This window comes from Camelus bactrianus, chromosome 2, assembly GCF_048773025.1.
Source record: "Camelus bactrianus isolate YW-2024 breed Bactrian camel chromosome 2, ASM4877302v1, whole genome shotgun sequence".
NCBI lineage: Eukaryota > Metazoa > Chordata > Mammalia > Artiodactyla > Camelidae > Camelus > Camelus bactrianus.
In genome coordinates this window covers 64061984-64086067 of record NC_133540.1, presented here as the reverse complement: position 1 = coordinate 64086067, position 24084 = coordinate 64061984, and the positions used below count along the sequence as shown (strand labels likewise).

Below are 24084 nucleotides of genomic sequence, written 5' to 3'. Positions count from 1 at the left end.
TGCCTTGTGGACCACACTTTTAGGTGTTGAAGCACTGACTCAAGGCAGTTAGTTCAGGGCTGGGAATGATGCTGATCCCCTGTTTTGCCTCTTACTGGCAGTGTTACTTAACTTGGCCCATCCTCAGTTTCTTCATCAGTAAGGTTGAGACAAATAATACTTGCTTCATAGGACATACGTTTAAATTGAGTTGTTCGGTGCATGGCACATGGTAAGCACTTAAAAATGGTAGTTACTTCTGTGTTTATATTCCAAAATACACCAATTTGAGTACTGAGTGGCAGCTTTGCTGATTGGTTTATGGGATCATGGAGCCGCACAAAAGTTTCACCAGCCTACTGATTTGTTTTCGGCATAACTTCACTCATTAGCGTTGCTTCCACTCTATTTACACCATGTCCTTCTTTCCATCTGGGGTTATTAAGGTAGGAGATTGAAAACGGATGCTGCGCCGAAAACTTACCTTAAGATGTATTGTAATATGTGATTTCTTGTGAAAATCTTACAGGTAGCAAGAGGCCAGAAAGGAATTTATTAAATTCTTTTTAGGCTCCTTAACTGTGTTCTCTTAGGCATTATGCACATGATAATTTGCACAAGTATTGTAGTGGTTTCCTGGGGGCTGCCATAACAAATTACCACAAATTACGTGGTTTAAAGCAACAGAAATTTATTCTCTCACAGTCCTGGAAGCTGGAAGTCCAAAATCAAGTAGTCAGCAGGGCCGTGCTCCCTCTGAGGACTCTAGAGAAGAACCCTTCCTTGCCTTTTTCTAGCTTTTGGTGGTTGCCGGCAGTCCTTGCCTTTCTTTAGCTTGTAGCTGTATCACTCCAGTTTCCGCCTCTGTCTTCCCATGACTGTCTTCCCTCTGTCTTTCTGTGTCTGAGTCTCCCTTTCTCTCATAAAGATACCAGTCATTGTGTTAAGGGCCCATCATAATCCAGACTGAACTTGTCTTGAATTAATTATGTCTGCAAAGACCCTATTTCCAAATAAGGTCACATTCTGAGCTTCTAGGTAGACATGAGTTTTGGGGGGTACAATATTCAAACCCATTACAAGTATATTATGGCATTAAGCTTATAAACCAGGTTCTGAAAGTATGGGTAATGGCCATTTTAGCCCCACAATGCAGTGGGAAAGACATTTACACGTATCCATGGTACCCCTTATGTATCATTGTTATGTATTTGGGGAGTAGTAGAAATCTTTCAAATTGGAGAAGTTTGCCAGTATTTTGAGTAATTTACTTAATAAAGTAATTCCTGTGATATTTCTCCATTGAGTAGGATAGTGGTGGGCTAGTGAATGTTTAACAACTGGCTGTCCAGGAAAAAAAGCAAACCAAAGTAAAATCCTGATTTGTAGTATTTGTCAATTTCCTTGATGTCCACCACGGTCAGTTTCAAGCTGTCAACATGAAGTCAACTGGCTTGCAGAATTTCTGAAAATTTAACAATTAACCCTTGTGCATTGGTCAGGCAACTCCAACATACCACTTCGAGGTTTCATAAACAAAACAGCTAGGAGATCACATCCTAGATACTAACCCAATGAGCAACAGTCAGATAAGGAGATGATAATAAATTGCTTCATGTAAGTTTCTTTATTCATGTGTTACATAATACCCAGGGACTTTGCAGGATCTGGGTAAACCCATTAAGTTGCTATAGTGGAGACAACCGTCGTATAGTAGTTAAATAGAGCTGTGGTTTAGTGAGCGAAATACCATACTTGAAAGCCAAAGCTAGATTTTACTTGAGATTGTATGATGACAGATGGTGTGATCTTCAACATAATTTCTGCAGACTTTTTAAAAGGTACTCAAATTTTAATAAGATCCTCTGTACACACATTTATTTGCTACTGAAAATTGAAATAGCACATCAAAAATTTTTATTACAATTCAAATTTTTGAAAACCAGAGAATTTAGTTAGTATACGCTGCTGTAATAATACTCTGGCCAAACCCCATAACGTTTTCTTTGCAGTCTTTCCACACGAGTTAGTTTGTTTCAAATTCTTAATACTGGGTTTCATCTTAGTGACTTTAGGCTTCTAAAATAGGCAATACTTGAGATCTGTTAGTGCTTCTTTGTGTTTTCCTCGTTTATAAGATGAAAATAAAAATACCTACTTTGCAAGAATAGTATTAGGATTAAGTGAAGTAATTGACATAAAAGCACCTAGCACAGTCCTTGACACGTCTATAGCATTAAATGTTCATTCAGGACATGTTTATGTTTTTTAACAAAAAAGTGTCATGAAAAGATGCCTGTGATGTGACTGTTAGCTCCATGAGGACAGGGATTTTTTTTTTTTTTCTGTTGTATTTACTGCTGTATCTTCAGCACCTGGAGTAGTATATAATACATGATTGGTAGCCAGTAATTATTTTTATAATGAATGAATCGTCAACATGCAGGAGATGCTAGAATTATCTTCCCAAAACAAGGACTAGTACGATCATGATGCAGCTAAAGAAGAGACAGATAACATGATATTCTAATAATAATAATAATAGGTGGTTATTGGAAACAGTCTTCTACCAGGCTCCCCTCCACCTGCTGCTCCATCTTGTTCTTCCCATCTCACCAGCCTTCTTTTCCTTTTCCTCCCTTCTCACCTGACTCGGAATCAAGTGATCCATGTCCTGGTCAATGAGTTGGGACACTGTGACTTAGACCTTAGGCATGTCGGCAAACTTCCAGGTTGAAATGGGCTTTTCCTGCCTCAGTTTCTCTACCCACTGGAATCCTTCCATGGCCACTGGGGGGAAAAAACAGCTAAAACTGAGCAAAGAAAATGGAACAATTTGTTCTTAAAAACTGAAAAGTCCAAAAGAAGAGCCAGCTAGCTTCAAACTCCACTGGATTCAGAGCTGACACTCTATCATTTGGTTTCTCTCTGCCTGTCGGCTCTGACCTGTGTAGTGCAGGCTCCCACCTTTGGCTCCAGCAGCAGCCTCAGGCTCACTCTGTTAGGACACCACGTCCTGCAGCAGAAAGCCTGTTTCCTTGGAAGCTGAACCAGGTTTAAAAGGGCCCAGATTGAAGGTTTCTAGGCCCTGATTGATCTGCAGTGTTTCATAGCCCATCCCTGGAGGTAACACGGGGACAGGGAACGTGGGACAAAGTGATTGTGTAACAGCCATTCCTGTGCTGGATCTGGCAGTGGGGCTAGCTACACCTTCAACATGTGGACCAAATGGGTATGGAGGATCCCCAGGCAAAAAAATATGAGTACTGGTGAAATTCAAAGAGGGAGCAAATATAACAAATCCCAATTAACTTCTCCACCTATGAGCAAACCAAGACTTCAAAACCCCTTTCATTATTGAAATTGTGTGATCATGTGTACCCCCTCACTAGGGAATGTCTAGTCTTTGTGCCATTCCCATTGTTTTATTTTTCAAGTAAGAGCTGTTTTTTATTTATTTAAAAGTGTCATATGCATTTAATAGAAATTCAAATAATATGAAGACATATATAGAGAAAAGTAAGTTTCCCTTCTATCCAAGGTCCCTCTCCTCCCTAGAGAGAAGCACTGTTATGAATCTCTTGAATAGGCTTCCAAAAATAATTCTATGCATATACAAGTCTATGTGTATATGTTTATGTGTGTAAACATGTGTGTTTATACATGCAAATACATAGAAAACAAACTATAAAGCATATTCATTTATACACACACACCTATTCTGTTAATCTATAACATATTCTGCCCCTTGCTTTTTTTATGTAACGGACATGGTAGGACATTCCTCAGCAGCTTTCAGACCTCTAGGGAAGTGACAAAGCAGAATGATTAGTAGCAGACTCCAGAGCACGCTGCCCTGCGTTCAAGTCCCACCCTCCCCCTTAGTGGTAGTTTAACCTTGGACAAGTTGGTTAACCTCTCTGTGCATCTACAAAAGACACAGCGTTGTTGAGAAGATTAAAATGAGTTCATATATATATAAAGCAGGGCCCAACAGGTGGTAAGTGCTCTGTGAATAGCAGCTTTGGGTATCTCCTTTACTCTTTGTAAGGCATTCCATTGATCAAGTGCAACTTCTCATTGCTGCTTTTGTACGTAAACCATCTTTTATAGCCTCTGAATCCACTTTCCTTTCATCTGTCAAAGACAAGCTCAAAACACCTACCCTGATAATCCTCCTTGATCCTGATTTCTCCCTCACACTGAAATCTTTATATTTTTTAAATGTATTTGTCATTAAGTTGCCTTTTAATAGCCATGAAGTTTATTTTTTCTATAAATGTTCTTTCTGAATAGTGGGGAGGTTTTATCCTGAATTTATTTTTAGCTCTTTGGAATATCATCTCATCTCCTTGTTGTATAATTTATTTCCTACATAGTTTCCTGACGTATTTTTCTTTTTTATTTTTACTGACATATTTTTCAGCATAACAGCTCCTTTTGGAAAGTCTGCACTGATTTGCCCTCATTTCTCTAACTGAGTTAGTTGACTTCTTACGGTACCTCCTTACCAGGCCCATGAAATCTTTGCATTATCTCTGTTACTGCTCCTCATACTGCTTCAGTTACTCGCTTATATGCCTGTCTCCCCATCTCTAGACTTTATTTCTTGAGGGCAAGCACCATGTCATATTCTTCATGATAGAGTCTCCTGCTGAGAGATGTACAACTGTTTGCTGAATTAAGCTAAATTCTTTTTCATTCTTTGGGTGTTCAATTGTTGCTCACCAGTTAGAAGCTTAACTAGAGATAGAAAACTTAAATAGAAAGTTAACTTGTTTCGTTAAAGAGTGTTCAGTTAAAACTTGAGCAAGAGCAGTTTCTCTTTCTCCATTTCCTCCCTCTTACAGCTTTTCATAACACAGATGTGCTGATGATTCTAAATTCTTTTCTCTAGCCTAGACTTCTATTCTGGAATCCAGGCTCCAGGCTCAGCTGCTTGTTGACATCATTTGGATGTCTGGTAGACTTAAGGTGTCCAAAACTGAATTCCGATTCTTCCTCACCAGCCTCCTCCTCCTAATGTATTTCCCTCCTCAGAAAATGGCAGCTCCATCCTCCTGGTTGCTCAGGTCAGAAAATTCTGGAGTTACCGTCAGCTACTGTCTTCTTCTCACACCCCGCATCTAACCCATCGGGTAATCCTGTTGGCTGTACCTTCAAAACATATGCATAATCTAATCACTTGTCACGACTTCCACTGCTGCCACACTGGTACAAGCCACCATCCTTAGCATCTTTTTCCAATGGTTTTAGCATCCATGAATGATTCTTTCCAGAGTCAACTATTATCAGTAATTGATGATTTATGAGTTGTGATTTTCGATTTCATCACTCCTTTTATTTTTGTTAGTTGAAATTCTGTTTTAAAAAAGCACTTTCTCTTCACCTTCCTTTGAAACCTCTTTTTTTTTTTAAGTGTCAGTATGTACTCACGGATTATTTTGTTTTTCAGTGTCTTATAAGCCATTCCTGTCATTATGTATTTTGATGTTTAAATTGTCTGGGCCAGTAGGAGTCTTTTGTGTTAGCTCCTGTGTCCTTTTGACATGTCCCCCCTTGATTTTGAACACCTCCTTACAGCTGAAATAATACGATACTCTAGGTTTACGCTGTACTTTCCCTGCCCCAGTCCTATAATCATCCATCTCTCCAAGAAGCCCTGGCTACTTTTATTGGAGAAATTTCTTCCAGTCTCTTTCATTAGACAGAGCTAGAAAACTGATTTTTTTTAAGAAAAAAAACCTTGAATTCATACTGATACCTTTAATTCCAGTCCAACATCACAGGCTTCCTCCGTTCTTCCTCTATGCCATGTTTGTATTACCTTTCGCCAACAGTGAGCGCCCTAGTGGCCAACGGTGTTAGTATACTCACTTATTTCGCTCAGTCCTTTGGAACGTATAGAACAGCTTCAGAATTGCTATGCCAATATCAATACTAGCTATGAACTTAGTAACTACAGTGAAAATCTCTTTGCAGTTCTTCTGACTTTCAAATATATTCAAGACAGAACATTCAGTCGGAGTAATGTGTTGAAAAGATTCTTGGAATAATTTTTTTTTCTTCTATGTGGTTACAGTACTGTTAGTTAGGACAGAGTTAGTCAAATTTTTTTGTTTGTTTGTATTCAGTTTCAGGGATTTCCCATCCTTACTGATTTAATTTTATTTTTTGAACATCGGTATTTATTAATCTCACATTTTTTCATTTACATACGATTTAGACCCTTTAGAAGTCATTATAAAGTTGAATTGTTTTATCACTTTTTAAAATACTAACAGAACACCAGAAATGAACACAGCATTGTAAACTGACTATACTTCAATTGAAAACACACAAATAAATAAATAAATAAAATAGTAACATAGACATAAAAGGGATCAGTCAGAGCCTTGATTAAATTGTGTTCTGGACTGTTAGTTCAGAAACCTGAATCCACATAAGCCGAGGTCTCCATATGCAGGTTTCAGAGCCTTCTTGGCCTTCCTCCCCGCCTCACGTTCAGTAGCACATGTTTATCCAGTGCATGCCACATGCAGGCACCATGCTGAGCTCTGTGGTCACACACATGAATGTGATCATCTCTGCCCTCGGGGTTACATGGAACAGCCAGGAAACAGCACATCCAGGATGATGATAGGGCTACTATCCAGGATTTGCTGGAGGAATGCCTCTTCAGGATGCTCTGCAGCGTGCGTGCGTGTGTGTGTGTGTGTAGGGCCAAGGGAAAATGCACCCTTACTTGAGATTACCTCCAGGCTGGATAGACCCCACCCCTCTACTTGTGACAGAATGCTCATGTCATTTCAAAAGTGGATTTCCAAACCAGAGACTGGAGAGCTGTGTATCCATCTCAGGCACCTTAGTAAGAACAGATCACACCAAACATATTTCACTCTCTTCCTTGGCAGGGTTTCTAAGATGGTGAAACACTGAGATGTTGGAGCTCTCTGGTTTGGTACTTCAACAGTTAATAGTATTTTTTTATGCTGGTGATGTCAACCTGGAGGGATATTTCCAGCCCCAGGGATCCTTCCGTAGCCACTTCAATATATTTTATCAGTGTCTTCAGTGGAGGCTTTATTAAATTTGCAGTGACATGAGGTGATAGATAACACATAATCTGAGTTCACGTGAATTTTGAAAAGCTGGGGCAAAGGGCTAAATTCTTAAGCAATGATATTTTAAAAAGTTGAATGCATCCAGAAAACAAATTACTACAACTGCAGGGTGAGAGGGATATTCATGAAAAGAGATCTAGAAGTTTCAGGTAATAATGGGCTCAACATGAGCCAGCAATGTGATGTGGCAGCCAGACAAGTAGTTCTCCACGAGGCTGTACTAACAGCAGTATAGCGTGCAAAACCAGGCAGTGGTCTCTCCCCTGCTCGGGTTTGGAAGGCCACACCGGGATAACTGTGTACACTGCTGAGCACCATTTTTGTAGAGAAATGGAAACCAACTTGAGTGTGTTCCGAGCAGAATGATGGCAGAACTCAGACATTCCTCAAGGGGAAGTAGTCATTGAGCTTGGGAATATTTATAGCCTGGAGAATTTGGTTGTCTTCAAATATTTGGATGGCTGTCATGGGAAAGAAGGATGAGATGTGTCCTGTCCATCATAGGAGAAGGAAATAAAAAGCACTGAGTGGAGACCCCAGGAGAGAGGGGTTTCCGTCACGCAGAGTCAGAGCTGCCTGAGGGTGGAATGTATAGCCTCAGGAAGTTCCTTATATACTTTCCTTTCTGAAGAAGGAAACGGGGAGTTCATGGTCGCTGGACTAGTTCAAAAATACACTGGAAGACTACAGGGCAGGGAAGCAAACTTGTGTTAAGATCCCTTATGATCAGTAAATTTCATTTTTCTATGCCTTTAAAAAGATTTTTTTACTTAATACGTTGTAAGTTCGTAATAAGGGAAAAACCAAGATTTGGGTATAGAGAGTTACAATTTTCTGGCAAATCCCCCAAATAATAGAAATTTATAGCTTGCAGAGCATCAAAGTGTACTATTTATTTCATTTACTTTGTGTTTTAGTCTGTAGAAGCTGAACAATACACAGTTTTCATGTTGAAGGGGCTTTTGCAGGTTTAAAGTTCTACCATGTTTCCAAATTACTGGCTGATGTTATCCTAGAGCTTGTTAGAAATTTTGGTGTTTCTCCCTTCCTCCTTTTGCTTACATCATAGTATGTGGATGGTACAACATGTTGGTTAACCTCAGTCTGACACTTAGATCGTGTTTTCTCTTTTGCCCTATCAGTATCTGGGATGTAAATTAACCAATAAAGTGGCAACAAGAAATCAGACAAAGAAAATTTCCCATTTCTATTCACTTGTAATTCTCCTAATTTAGTAGGGGTTTTCCACAGGAAATCACAGAAGAATAGTTGAAATGCTTTATCTTATGTACTTTCCTCCTGAAGAAGGGAACAATTAATTGTCTTCTTCCCAAAGTGGTCCACATTCTTGTACAGGCAGCTGTATTTACTGTAGTACAAATTAACTTCTATGTTAAATGAATATCTCTAAGTACTTTCAGTCATTAAGAGCCATATTATTTAGTTACTTCTCTAACCAGTGGATTTCAGTGAAGGTAATAGAAGAGGTTTTCTAAGCAAGAAAATATATCATGAGGATGATTGTATGCCTTTACAGGAAGAAATCATTGATATTTAATCCCAAGTAAACTTGAATATTACAGAGTCATAAGATACTCTTAATTTTCTCAAATTAGGTTTACATAAAAAAGTGTTGAGAGACCTTAAAACTATTTTAAAAGAATGTTAAAAACTTATATTAATAAATTTCTATTTTCAAAGAATAAATAAATCTGAAACCTAAAATTTTTATTTTGACATACATCAATCATACCTTATGTGACCTAATCCTTCTAGTTATTTTATGTAGTTTGTAAGAATTTAAAAAAACATTGTAGATTAGAATTTCTCATTCTGTCTTTGTTTTGCTTGTGTGTTTCTCCCCTACCCTCCTGCTTGTGTAACTGAAGTGTTCTTGACGTATCCCCAGAAAAGTGGGTTCTTTATTATTATCAGACTTAACCACCCAGGGCAGGGCCCTCCTTGGATTTACTGAAAATAAACACTTTGGTTACTCAATTTCAGTTTTAATGACAAAAGTTAAAATCTTTGCCTAACATAAAGGTTTTTCTTTGTCTCTAAATTTTGATTTTCCATGCTATCAGAGGCCCCATTGCAACAGGTAATTTGAGTGTTGATTGTATGTTTTCTCAGTTTGTAATTGTGTTAAATGTATTTTAAAATGTTCACAATTTTAAAATTGAGTTTACCTGCTAGTTTCCTTCCAACTCAGAAATTCTGTGATTTAAAGATTTTTTTCAGTTTGAAAATTGTGATCTTAAGGTGTTGTCCTGTGTTTTCCTATACATATGTATAAAACTAGGAATCATAGAATTTTAGAGCTGGAAGATGTATGAGATGTTCTCTAGTGACTCTACATAGGAAGAATTCGGAAGTCCAGAGAGGTTAGGGGACTAACATGAGATCATAGCAGTAGCTGGCTGCTAGACCTCTGGCCACTTACTGGAGCAGTAAAAATCAGCACTAAAAATTAACCCACATATTTTTGTCTGAAAATGTGTAGACTTCAGGAGAACATTCTTCTACAAATTTAAGCATCTTGAGGCATTTATATTAAGAACAATTTATGTAAATCCTTATAAACGGTGCTGTCATCCCCGTTGTTTTCTCCAAGCCTGGAATCACACTTGTAAATAAGTCACAACTTGGGGTAGGTTAAAGTGTCTTGATTTCACACTCCTGGGATATTTTTCAGTGACTCAGAGGTGCAAACTGCTGCTGCAGAGTTAGACCTGTTTTCAGGTGGGAGGGGGCCCGCGTGTCCCTGGGATGCTGCTGGGGAAAGCCCTCGGCGCGCGGCTGCCCTGGCGGAGGCGGGCTGGGTGATGAAGCGAGATCAGCCACCAGATTACACGGGGCCCGCGGCCGAGGGAGCGCTTCTCCGCCTCCTGGGCTCGCTTCTGTTTTACCTGGAACCAACCCCTGATGACTGTCTTCTGCCCATCCTGCCACCTTGGCCAAGCCCTAGCATCACTGGGAAATTGTATGGTCAGGGCTAAGTTCTCCCTGAGAACTAAGTTTATAAAAATTAAAGATGTTTTAGCGCCTTCACAGCCAATCTGTCTGTAAATGGTAGTTCTTTTTCTCCGTGGAAAAGCCTAAGGGAGTGCAAGTGCTTCAAAAAATAATCCTCTTAGAAATAAACACAGCGCCAGGGTTCGGAGGAGCTCCTGAGTATGATGCAAGCCAAGGAGTTAGCAGGATTTTTCAAGTGAATTGGCTTCACGCTCTCACCCTTTGCTAGAACTTTCCAAAACCTTCTCAGAGTCGTCCCTCATAGCAATGGTAGAGAGATGAACCCTGTCCTGTGGCTGTAATCCCTCGGCAGACCTGACGGCGAGTGGCCTGGTGAGCCCTGCTGTCTGCGCCCTTTGTTAGTACTGCCTGGGAGCTGCTGACCACTCGGCTGCTCCCTGTTTCCTCGGTGTAGCCTGGAGCCAGCGAGTTACTGAGCCGTTAGTTTGTTGAACAAACATTGATTAAATAGTACGGATTCTGGGGGCTGAGGAAATGGAAGAATTGGATAGTGCGCTGGTCCTCAAAGACCAGTCAGTTTAATAGGGGAACTATGATACGTCCTTAAATATCTGAAGTGTGATCGTGTTGTTTGTTTCATTCACTACCACAGAACCAGAACTGCAGCTGCCACATAGGAACTGCTAAATAAAGTAACATTATTTTTAAATGAAAGAGTGAATGATCTAATGGCCCTAAGGGAAAGATAAACTTAAAAGAGCCAGCAAGTTGGGGTGGTCAGAGAAGACTTCAAGGCAGAGGTGGCGTTGGGGGCCGGCTCTTGAGCGAAAGGTAGAAATTGGCAGCGTAGGTCTAACTAGAAAAAATAGCACAAGCAGAAAAATCAGCAGCAAAGGCTCAAAATTAGAAATCTCTGAGGTTGAATGGAAATAGTGAATAATTCTGCTGGAATGAAGAGTACATGGAAGGGAAAGATGGGAATGAGACTAGAGGGGTGTGATAGGGCCAAATTGTACAAAGCTCAAGAATTTAGACCACGTTTTGTAGAAAATGGGTAGATTATATAAATTTTAATGTAGGAACGATATGCTATATCAGCATGGTGCTTTAGGAATAGAAATCTGGTAGCAAGCTGCCTAGGGGCTGGGAAGGAAAAGCACAGGAACACAAGCTGGGAAAATTGCAGTGATTCGTTGTGAGTTAAACTCAAAATGTAGGCTGAGATAGATGCACAAGGGCAGTGAGAATAGAGGAAAGGGATAAGTGCCAGAGATTGGGGGGGTTGGGGGGGCACCTGGCTGAAATTTGGCCACTGATTAAATGTAGACGACAACAGAGGAACCCAAGATGATGGGAGGATTTGGGTGCAGTTGCTTAGAAGGTGGTGGTTTCATTTAGTAGGAGGTGGAGCAGGTTTCAGGAGGAGGGCCGTTTGTTCAGTCACGGGCAAATCGAGTTATAAGTTATGGACAGGAAGATGCGAAAGGTAAGTACATGAAATTTAAATTGAGGAGTCATCTGCATGGAGCAGAAAATTAAATCCAGGAGACTCCATAAGAGTATCAGAGAGTGATTATGGTAAAGACTGGAAAAGGACCAAAGACTAATCTCTGGCACAGTGGTTAGTGGGTTTGGAAACATGGAGTCCATCATAATCTTTAAGAACTTTTTAATTTGGGGAGCAGGGGAATTAGTTAATTTGTGGAGGGCTCCAGATTAAGTTGGAATTTCAGCATTAGTGATTAGAGCTTTTCTTGCATACTTGGTAAGGAAAAACAGAATGGCACTCAAGCAGGTATAAGTACCTTTTAAGAACCTTTCTTGTTGAGTATGGAGACCATCAAATGAAACAGTGGTTTTGTAGTCCTGTATTTCTTGGTGTGGTGCCTGTCCCATAGATTTCAGTAAATGCTAACCTGAACAGTTGTCATCATCATTGTCAGGAAAGGAGTTTTTAGAATAAGAGAGAGGAGTGTGCATGTTTTGTGGGCTGAGGGGAAGGGTTCTTCACAGAGGGAGGGAGGAGAGTAACTCGAGGAGGTCTGGAGTAAGTGTGGCATTAAAGGTGGAAACATAGTGGTTAGCCCTAGAAAAGGGAACAAACCTGCATTTCTCTGAATTAGAAGAGGACATGTGAAGTAATAAGGACGTTTTGAGCCTGGGTAACAGTGAGGAGAAGGGAGGTTGCAGAGCCTGACACGCAATGGTTTCCACCTTCTCAAAAAATCAGAAGAAATCTCAGTGACAGCTATCTACTTAAGGTGTGAAGAAACAAAGCCGAATCACTGTCATTTATTCTGCACCTGCTATGAATCAAGAACTGTATTAGAGATTAAAAAATACCTCCTTTACTCCTTGTGAAAATTCAGACATGATGTATCTGTATTCACATTTTACAGGTAAGAAGACACGTCACAAAGGCTAAGTCACTTGCCCAAGATGGCCCCGCAGGTGGTGGGAGGAGACGAGCTTCAGAGCCAGGTCCATCTGACTCCAGGCCTGTGCTCTTTATTGAAAGGGAGCCCACTGGCTCGAGATCTTGGAGATGTAGCCCTGCACTGCATGTTGATAAGGTCCTGTGCAGTGGTTATTCTTGACAGTCACCAGACTGACATCAAAGAAGGGCCCTCTCGTTTGAGAAGGACGTGACTGTGAAATTGAGGTGAACCAGAAATGTGAATTCTGGGTCCCTGAGGGCGATAATAAGGCAAGGAATAGAGAAAACGTAGGAGTCAGGTGCTTAGGCTCTGCAGTACAGTGGGAGAATGCCTTATGGGCAGCAACAGTCAGTGTGGGAGGACGGGAGTCCGAGGGGGTGTCTGGGACTTTAAGAGGAGCACTGCTACCTTGGTTTTCCAAAGGAGATGATTTAAGAGTCACCTGCCCGTCATGTCCCCACAGCTGCCCAAATTCCTGCCCCTCAGCAGTAAGATTCCTCTGACTATCCTGCAGGTCCAGAGCCCGCATCCAGACACCCTCCTTCTATCAGCCTAGGCTAATGTTCTGCTCTGCTGTGAATAATCACGTTCTAATTTAAATAGCTTGTTGAGAGGCTACACTTGGAACTAGCCTTTTTTTTTTTTTTTTGAAAAAGACAAAATAAGGAAAGAGAGAATATAGTTTCCTAATTTCCACTCTCTACCTGACACAACTCTTTGTATCTTAATAAATCGTCTTCCAGAGATAACATTTTAATCATCTCATTTAATCATGCATTCACTGAAGAATTATCGAATGATCACAACGTAGCAAACATCACTGCAGGCACTGGGGACATAGTAGGGAAGAAATCATCGTCCCCACTGTTACAGAGCCTTTGTTCCAAAAGGAAAGGAAGGCAATAATCAAAGTAAGTAAGATGTGTAGTCTACTAAGTGAAAGTTAATGCGGGGAGGAGAGTCGGAGGAAGGAGCAAGGAACGCAGGGGTAGGGGTGGCCCATGGAGGCTTCCCTGACAGAACGGCATTTCTGCAACTCCTGAAGGAAAGCATGAGAACATGCAGGCATCCAGGCAAAGAGTGTCCTAGGCAGAGGCCACAGCAGGTGCAGAAGCTCTCAGGTGGGAGCTGAGCTGGCACGGAGGCCTGCAAGTAGTGAAAAACAAGATCCAAGAGGAAGCAGGAGTCAGACCGCTCAGGGCCTGTGTGCTGTCGTAGAGACTTTGGCTTTCAAGATGGAAAGCCATTAGCAGGTTCGGAGGGGTTTTTTTTTTTTTTCTTTTTTCATTTCTTACTATGGAAAATGTTAATCACATATACACAAAATACTACGATGAGTCCCCTTGACTACTCGTTCAGTTTCAACAGCTTCCACTTTTGGAGGACTTTGAGCAGAGGAGTGTCAAGGTTTGGCATGACCTGACTTGAACAGGATTCCCCAGGAGAACAGGCCGTGGGGAAATGGGGCAAGCACAGAAACATAGGAGCAAAAACTTCAGAAATGAATCACAGTGGCTTGAAATAGGGAGTGGCAGTGGAGACGGTGAGAAGTGGTCAGTTTCAGGATAGCTTAAAGGTCCTACTAGATACTATCTATTTTATGGTTTGTTCAAAAAAAAAAAAGAATTCAAGAAGGCACCTAGTACAAGCAAGGAGGGTGAGAGAAGTAGAAAAGGGATGGTATCACATTATTTTAAATTTTATTTTCTATTTAAGAATAAACTCAGATTCCAAAAAAAAAAAAAAAGCTGGCTTATAAATTAACATTTGTAATACAATTCATCCATAAGTTACAAACTGACTGCTCTTCCCATATTATTTTGTAACCATGGATAGCTGGGCCATGCAAAGGGTAAGGATTTATTCATAATTTATTAATGAGGTAATGACACCTATCGAGGTACAAGTCCCCAGTGATTTTTGAAGTTAGCAATAGTGTGTTACTTGACTTTCTGAAAGAAGTATGATTTATAAGCTGCTATATTTGATGTAATGAAAGTGAAAATTCAAATAAAACAAACAAAAGAAACTATAGGTCAAAGAATGAGAGAAAAGGCAAACTTTCAAAGCGCAGTTTTATGTAGACAGAGATGTTATTCCTCTTCTCTCCATGGTTGATGAAACCCTCTTTGCCCATTTTGTTGTGTTTCATGGCACAGTTTGCCCTTCTAATCCCAGGCTAACATCGGAGCCATATGTGCCCTTGGTCAAACAGGCAGGGTAATACACAAGGTGAAAGAATGTGAGTGAGTCAGCGCACATCCGGGAGCACTGCTAGGAGAACTGCTGCGTCCTCAGCAGTGACTGGGTCAGAGGATGCACCCGTGTCATCCCGTTTATGAGAACAACGCACTTACATTCAGAAGATTCTGGGTCTTGATCTTGGGTTATGTCACTTGTTAATCTGTCTGAACTTCCATGTTTTCTTATCTGCAAACTGGGGGTGATGGTGCTAAGTCTGTCCACTTCACAGGGTCATTGGGAAGCCCAGGGAAGGAATAGGCCCTTTATAAATAAAAGAGAAGGAAAGAAACTGGGGTTTCCACGGTACCTGCCACGTCCCAGACACTGTGTGGTTCTCACAACAGCCCTCTGAGGTCCTGTTACTGGCCCACTTTGTAGATGTGGAGCATGAGGCTCAGAGAGGTTATTTAACTTGTGTAAACCCACAGAGCTGAAAGAAGAAAGGGCTGGGATTTGATCTCAGATTGGATCAACTTGAAATCCCTGTGTTAAGGAGGAGGAACTGACTTACTAAGCATCTTCCTATTCTATGCCAGGAACTGTTAGACCTGGTTCTGAACTATCTTGTTTGATTAGGTAATTCTGTACTTCCGGGGTGCTCAACAAATAATGAAGAACAATAAAATCTGACTATTTTTCATCACAGAGAGGGAATGTATTATGAAAACAATTTCTTTTCTTTCCTCCTCCTGCTCTTCCTCCTCCTCTTCTCCTTCCCCCCCCCTCCTTCCTGTCCCTTTCCCTTGCCCTCCTCTTTTTTCTTCATTTTATAATATGACTTGCAACATAACCAAGAAGAATCAATGCATAGTTTAGTACTATCTGTGGCATGGTATTTTTATGAAGACTCTCACAAGAGGACAGATGCGCTTCCGCCACCTCAAAACTGTCTCTGAGACCTTCTTCCCACAACACACACCAACAAATCCAGACAGACAGATTATTCAGGAAGAACTGTCATGTACCAACACTGTGCTAGGGAAAGGAGAGGTCTGGGCAGACCCGACATATACAAAAGAAAAAGTGATTAAGCCAGGTGGTAGCCAGTGTAAGAGATGTGAAATGGACTTTGGAGGTGGACAGACTGCAGGTTCCAAGAACTGCCCAATCACTCCAATTACAGGAATGATGACAGTTTACTTCATCCTAATGTACCCCAGCTCCCTTGGCTGTGGAATGGGGTAGCACTACTGACCCCACAGGGCTGATGTGAAGATAGACTGAGTTAACATGGTCCCTTCCCTTCCACAAAAACAGAAAGTGAGAAAGTATAAATGGATGCACTCTGGGAATTTAACAAGCAAGAGAGGCTAAGACCACAACCCTTGCAATAGACTGCATATAATTTTCCTGCCCCATTCCTATCAGATTCCCCCCCAAAAAAGACAGTAGTGGAGTTTTGTGGGCTAGAGTGGTGAGGAGAGTGGTGCGGAAGATTCAGATTTAGGTCATACCCTTGAAGAACGGGTGGTTCTAGATGGAGATGAGGAGGAAGGGATGCCCCCAGGTGGTAGGAACACCTGAAGGAAGCCCTGAGAGGTGGTGACCAGGGTGACTGAGGAAATACTGAGCAGGACTCCCACCACAGAGCCTGGTACATGCTCTTCTCCCTGTCAGGAGTGCTCTTCCCAACCCCCACCTCCTACCCACCCCGTCCCTTGTTATATTCTTACTCTTCATAACTCCCTTAAGAAGCTTTCTCTGACTTCCTGACCAGGTCAGATCCCTATTTTTATATGTCCTTTGTAAGTGCCTCATAGTTAGCATTGACGTTTATTGGTGAGACATTTGGTTAGTATCAGTTCCACTCTTTAATTCCCATAAGAACAAGAGTTAAGTCTGTTTCTCACTCAGCTATGTATCCCTTCACTCCCTGATCTGCTGAAGCGCCTGGAGCATAGAAGGTGCTTCGTAAATGCTCAGGGAATAAATGGATACATTGTGGTTACTAGTGAGGTAATAGCCTGGGTAGGAGAGAAGGTTTGTATTTGCCATTGCTAATCCTGTTAGGTAGGTGCCAGGCACTTAACTTGAAAAACAGTCCTTAGAAACAATCCTTATGAAATTAAGTGTATTATCACTTTCATTTTAAAGATGGAGAAACTGATTCCAGGCATGTTAACCATCTTTCCCTGCTGACCCAGCTAGTAAGTGACCAGAGAAGGATTTGAGCCCAGTAGCCTGACTTCAGAGCTCTTAGCTTTCACCACATTGCTCTGCTGCTTTAGCAGTAGGGGACAAAGTTAGATACACAATATACACAAAGTCAGGGTAGATTTCTGTTTGAAAATTGTGGATTTTTCCCTCCTTCTCTTCTTCAAGTATCACTATTATCGTCACTTCATGAGAAAAACTAAGCAGACAAGAACTACATCATGTGTAATGTCTCACATTCATGTTGACTGTATATTCTGCCAAAGTGACTTGTCCAAATTAACTCAGCAAGTAAGCTGGATATGTCAAAGTCTGATTCTTAGAAAATTCTAGACTACTTCTTGTAATCACCTTTAAGGAACCAGTATGTACTTTGCCAGAGCATGACAGAGTTGCTTTAAATAAAAGGAGGTGATTTGACTAAGTTTGGTATTATCTGGACCCTCGGTTTCTATTTCTTACTCGAAAAGCAGATCTAGCCTGTGGCCATCAGCAGGCATTGAGTCATAAAGCTCCCAGCTGAAAGGCTTGATTTCATCAAGGAAGCCAGGAAATCCTGAGCACTCCAGGAATGATAGCCATTACTATAACAACATAATTATTACCAAAAGATCAATAAAGACTGATAAAATATGACACTGTGGGGAAAAAAGGACTGACCCTAGGAATGGAAGTGGCCAGAATTGGTCATTTATTCCAGCCACCTGCCCTTAGACAGGATTTTTAAAATATCACCTCGGGGCAGTTGTGATATTTAAAGATCTCTAGGTAGAGGAACACATTACAGTAATAAGAGAATAGTTAGCTCTTGTGTCCTGGGCAGTGGTCTAAAGACTTTCCACACATTAATGTGTTTAACGCTCACAACGAACCTGCGAGGTCCTATGATTATCCCCATTTTACAGATGAGGAGCTGAACACTGCCCCAGGTCGCATAGCTAGTAAATAGTGGAACTGCCTTCAAAGCTGGCTAGTCTGCCCATCAAGTATACGCTCTTACAGTGTCCCTAGGTAGCTGATTGCTCAAGTTATCTCCTTGGCTCTAAGTGAAAGCTTAACTTGTGTTTACACCATTAGTGTTTATTAAAAGCCTGCTATGTTCAGAACTCTTTCTGGCAGATACACTTGCTTTCTATAAACTTAATTTTCAAGAGAACCACTCCACAAAGAGGTAAAAGGGAGGCTGGGTAAAGATAATCAGATTCTCCATAGAACAAATGAATTTCTGAGTCAGTTGCAAATAGCTGTTGGTCATTGTGCATTTTATGAAGTGTTCCCTCCCCTAAGGTAGAATTCCATTGTCTTCATTTGCTATATAACCTGAAAACAGTATTTTTTGTGCGTGTCCCCACACTTCAGTCATCTTCTTTCAGTCAGTATCTTGGAAAGTCCACAAAACCCAGGGGCCTCCGTGTCGTTGCCCTGTGGTCTGTGTAAAAACCAGATGATGCCATGCTGACTTGAATTCTTTCAAATGGATCAAACAGCACATTAGTCATTGGCAAATTTTTCAGGCCCTTTACCTCAGAGACTACCCAGTTCCTCATTCTTGCCGCCCTTCGATCATGAAGTAATAGGAAGAAAAAGATGTGAGTACTTTTTGAGGACACCTCCCACCTCTTTTCTTCAGTCCCTGTGACTGATTTCCTTCATAGTGGTGACGTTAAAGGGTCCAGATATCAAAAGTGATTTGGCTTTGATCTCTGGATTCCTTCTGGTGTCCTGGTTAAGTGGAGAGCCTATCTGACTTCACCCAAGTGAAGCATTTCGTCATGCCTTACACTGTTGCATTCCTGTGCTCAGTGCACTTAAAAGTGAAATTACATGGTCTATTTCATGCTCTTTCACTGTTCATTTACTGCCGAAGAAGTCCCTGTGGAATATGTCATCATGACAAAGGCTGATTTCAGATGTTGACACCTAGACACAGAACGGGCATCAGCAAGCCCGGGAGTATGTAGGGACAACAGCCAACTTTGAAACAAACTGAGAACTTTTCATTCCCTGTCCTGCCCTGAAGGGCAAAGGCTTTCTGCCTGTTATAAAAGGGAAAGCACTAAATTCATAATGGGTTTTATGCCCAGAAGGCTTTTTTAAGTGCTTACCTGTTTAGGAAATCATTTATTGTCCTTTGAGATGGTCAAAACCTAATTTAATCCTAAACATTCTTTGTGACAAGCTTGCTTTGCAAGGACTAGAAGTCATTCCTGCAGGTGGCCCTGCTCCTTGTGAAGGGGTGTTAGAGGGCTGGGAAGCACACTTTTACAGCAGTTCTGAGACAAGGTTTAGGCAGAGAGGCCCTAAGACTTCCAGTGGAGCTACACTGTTGACAGGTGGAAAGCTGTCCTTTGCTCAAGGGGAAACTTCTCTTCCCCAGAACACTCTGGGAAATAATCCCAGCCCTGATCATCTTCTCCTCAATTCTTGCAATGGGAGATTGAATTGGGAAAAAAATCTAAACTGAAGAAATCCTAATAAAACCATGCCCCAATGGATTCTAAATCCATTAGTTGATATTTATAGTAGAAGTAGTTTGGTTGGAAAGGATTCTGTCTGTTTCTAAGAAATTTTACTGGCAAGTATAGGTTCTTCCCTTAGTTTATATCAGAAAGACATCCGTCAAGGATCCATTGCTGCATAAGATTCCTATCTACTTTCTTTTTCTTCTGAGTTAAGGGCTGCTTGTGCAAATTAAAATATTTCTAATGATTATATAGTTGGGAGATCTTGGATTTAGGTCATGTACTTCCTCAAAAAAGAGATAGTGTGAGCTAAGGAGACAGGGTGACCAGCTTTTCTCATCGTTAGCCCTGAAAGTCCAGGAAACCCCCTCAGTCCCAGGCAAACTAGGATGGCTGGTCACCCTTTGAGGAGATACAGTGTATTTCCAACCGTTTGGCTGAATTTATCACAGGATTCTGACTTAGAAGACTCAGGAAGGTAAAAATAAGGTCTTTTCTGTTAGTATGATTTTAGTCTTGAGACTTTCTCGAGGAAGGAATCTGTGGTCTGCTATAGGAGGCTGGAGGGCCAGCTAGAGGAGAAAGGGTGTCCAAGCTCTCTTTACTTAAAATGTCACTATCTCCATGCAGTTTCCTTTTTATTGCTGTTGTCATCATTTTAAAGGTATAGCAATATAAATAAAATATCAATTACTTTAAGTGGAAAAACTTGATTTTATAAAAACAGGGGCTAAATGGTTGTCAGATCTAAGGATTTGCACTTAAGGAGTACATTTATTTGAACTGAAGGAATTTACAGTGACCTGGGCATGTAAGTCAATTACCAGAGCTCGTAACAGAGAGGGCCACCAGTGGCTGAAGTCTCCTAACAGATCACTGCAGGCCGAGTCCGAGGGCTTGAGTGTCCAGGGCCAACCTTCCTTGCCAAGGCCCAGGGCAAGATGCTCTCTCCTACCCATTCTCATGTCAAAGAATTAGGATGCCCTGTTGCTGCTCACCTCTTTCCTTCCCTTGATTTCCAACAATCAGTCAATCCCAGTTCCATTCTCGCTGATCTTTCACCCAGTTTTTATGACCAAAAATGCAGTCAGGGTGCAGATGAAAATGTGTTCTTGGTTAGGAGGAAGGGGATGCTTCATGGCTACAGGGCACCCTCCCAGATGTGCTCTTCCTTCCACCTTTAACAGTACATGCTGTATGTTAAATGGTCTGCTTCCTGGAGGATATCATTCACATCCAAAATAGCCACCATCAACGTTTTAGTTTATTTCCATCCCATCATTTGTTCATCATATATTTTTCAAAATAGAGCTGTGGTCTTACATGTACAGGTAGACCTAATTTTCTATCATACTTTTTATAGTTACTGGCTTGTCTTAAGCATTTTTCCATGTTGCAATATAGTTAGATGTGCTAACTTTTGAAATGTGCTTCTTATGTAGATCTGCAACTATGTGGGACCTGCAAAGGTTATTGTTCAGTTGGTCACAAATGGAAAAAACATTCACCTGCATGCACACAGCCTGGTGGGAAAACACTGTGAGGATGGCATCTGCACTGTAACTGCTGGACCCAAGGACATGGTGGTCGGGTAAGTCAGGGTGTATGACATTGTGGGAGGAGCAGATAGAACATGGCACCCAGGGACTTTGACTGAACAGGTTCTTTTCCTTAGGATTCTTTTCTTTCCAAGGCCCTCACAGAGCCTCAGAAGATGAAAATTTGAGCTCTCACTTGGATTCTGAGGAGTAAGGGTGCCCACCTATCTGGGTTTCCCTGATACAAAGTTTCCCGCTTTGTACCTGAGGTCCTGGCCTAGTTATTTATAGCACTCTCTTTTACTCTCAAAAGTAACCCAGTTTGGATGATAAAACATATGGTCACTTAACCTGTGAGGCATTTGTGTCACTTTTAGCAACATTTTCCTTGTGGAAATAAAGATAAGGACAAATTAGAAGAAAACTATAACAGAAATCAACACTTTATGGATGCTTTCATACTCTTTATGATTTCTTTAATGAACTGTTGACTCTGGATTTATAATGTGTACTTTTAGGCATGAGATGGATAGATTGTTTCAGTTCTGGGCTACTTAGAAAGTGTACACAGAAATGATATGACCAATAGGGGTTAACATCCAAAATATATAAACAGCTGATATAACTCAACATCAAAAAAACAAACCAGCCCAATTGAAAAATGGTCAGAAAATCTGAATAGATATTTCTCCAGAGAGGACATGCAGAGAGCCAACAGGCACATAAAAAGACACTCAACATCACTAATCATCAGGGATATGCAGATCAGGGAAATGCAAATCAAAACCACAATGAGATATCACCTAATACTGGTCAGAATAGCTATCATCAAAAAGAATGCAAATAACAAATGTTGGCAAGGATGTGGAGAAAATGGAACCTTTGTACACTGCTGGTGGGAATGTAAATTGGTGTAGCCACTGTGGAAAACAGTATGGAGGTTTCTCAAAAAACTAAAAGTATGACGCAGGAATTCCATTCATGGGTATATATCTGAAAAAAATTTAAACACTGATTTAAAAAGATATGTGCACCCCAGTGTTCATAGCAGCATTATTTACAACAGCCAAGATATGGAAGCAACCTAAGTGTCCATAAAGAGCTGAATGGATAAAGATGTGGTATAGAAATACAATGAAATACCTCAGTCATAAAAAAGAATGAAAACTTACCATTTGCAGCAACATACATGGACCTGGAGGGTATTATGCTGAGTAAATTAAGTCAGAGAAAGACAAATACTATTTGATACCACTTTATATGTGGAATCTAAAAAATGAAATGAACTAATGAATATAATAAAAAAGAAACAGACTCACAGATAGAACAAACTAGTGGTTACCAGTGGAGAGAGAGAAGGGGGGAGGGGTAATTAAGGGGTAGGGGATTAAGAGGTACAAACTATTGTATATAAAATATATATATGTAAAATATATATATATAATATGTATATAAAAAAGGTACAAGGATATATTGTACAACACAGGGAATATAGCCAATGTATTATACCTATAAATGAAGCATAAACTTTAAAAATTGTGACTCACTATATTGTACACCTGTAACTTTTATATTGTTGCACATCAACGATGCTTCAATAAAAAAAAAAGAAGCAGCAAAGAAGGTGTGCACAGATGAGAAGCCAAGGATTGCAAATTTGTTTTGACATTCATTAGACTTGAAATGTAGATACAAAGTGACATACTTATTTATGGGTTGGTGAGACAGATAAAAACAAGCCATTTTTAATGAATGAAATATTATGGAAATAAAGTCAATCCAAAAGAAGTAAGAAATTTTAATAACTTTTGTTTTATTTTCAAGAATATCTTTCAGGGCTTAAATAGTTGATGATAAAATCCCAATTAATCTGGACTGTTAACTCAAAAAGAAAGGAATTGTTTAAATCAACTATAATTAAGCTGATGGTAACATTTCAGGCTTTGAATCCCGATCAAGTTTCAAGGTGGTTGTTATTGGGGAGGTTGAGCTTTCATGTTCCTAGGTATTTCTTTGTTTGACTGTTAAAATTTTCAAGTGTGAAAAACCTAGAGAGAGAGCTTTCTTTTAAGTCACTAAAATCTGATTCTTTTGATGTCAAAAAAAAAAAGACTGTAGATTTGAGGAAGAAGCTTAAATTGATTTGAAAAATTCAACTGTGCTTTAAATGAACTTGTTTCAACATCCTCTTGAAAGACTGGCCTGTTTCCTGTTGTGTGTCACAGCTGGTTCATCTTCTGTTTTGGAATACTCTTGCAGTTCCTGACTGACCTATAAGAGCTTTGAAATGCGGGGTAATTGTAAGAGTTTCAGACTAATTGATCACTTAGTGTCTCTGCAGACTTACTCCAGTAGGCTACTGTCAGTTTGAAGTGTGTATTCTCTTTAGTCCTGTTTAATCTGTGTGATCATCATATCCTTTAGAGGAAATTATAGATGAAGTTCCCTACCAATAATATTTGTATTATAGAACTTCCAGTATGTTATCTATAATTTGGTGTTTCTGTGGTTTGCCTTCATAGTTTTTGAGGATTTTAGAAGGAACTAATGGTTATTTAATTTGGGGCTTACAGCACAGGAGTAAATTTCCTGTCTCTAGGGAAACTGCAGAAATCCGTACTCTCTTATAGTGCTGGAGTGTGGGGTTCAGTCGTTGGAAGAACTCATTCGTTCAACAAACAGTTTGAGCATCTAAACCCCTAAATGTGATCATCAAGATGTCTGGTTATAGCCCTGTGAGATTTTCTGACACTATGCAGTGTCACTAAGAAGTATAATCAAGAGGATGCCACTTCAGAGTTACAATAGACTCAGGGTCCTCTCTTGTTCACAGTGCTCTGTGAAACATTGGTACTCCTTTTGTAATTTGATTTTTGACTGAGAAGCCATTGCCTACAGTGTTCCCCAAGACATAGTATTTCCTTCGTGATTCATTTGTCTCTCTTTTTTTTGTTGTTGTTTGTTTCCAATGTCAGAACCTGTTGCATTTTAGTGGAAAGACAATCATGCTAGTAGTCTGGAAATCAGAATTCTATTTCCAATTCTGTCACTTTCAACAGTAGGACTGGGGGCAACTTGCTTGACTTCTTGGAGACTTTAATTTCTTCCCTTATAAAATATGAGTGTTTGGCTACAGAATCTATCTCCAGGCCCTTTACATTCAAAATTC

At 40.4% G+C, this 24084-nt stretch overlaps 1 protein-coding gene across 3 annotated transcripts in view; it reads left to right on the top strand.

Annotated features, from left to right (window-relative positions):
- The window catches only part of NFKB1 (nuclear factor kappa B subunit 1), a 110034-nt gene that overhangs the window by 42758 nt on the left and 43192 nt on the right, over positions 1-24084 (top strand). For all 3 annotated transcript variants that reach the window (XM_074343173.1, XM_074343171.1, XM_074343180.1), the window contains exon 6: positions 20820-20968. In XM_074343173.1, the coding sequence (XP_074199274.1) occupies positions 20820-20968 (149 nt within the window). The remainder of the gene's footprint in view (positions 1-20819; positions 20969-24084) is intronic.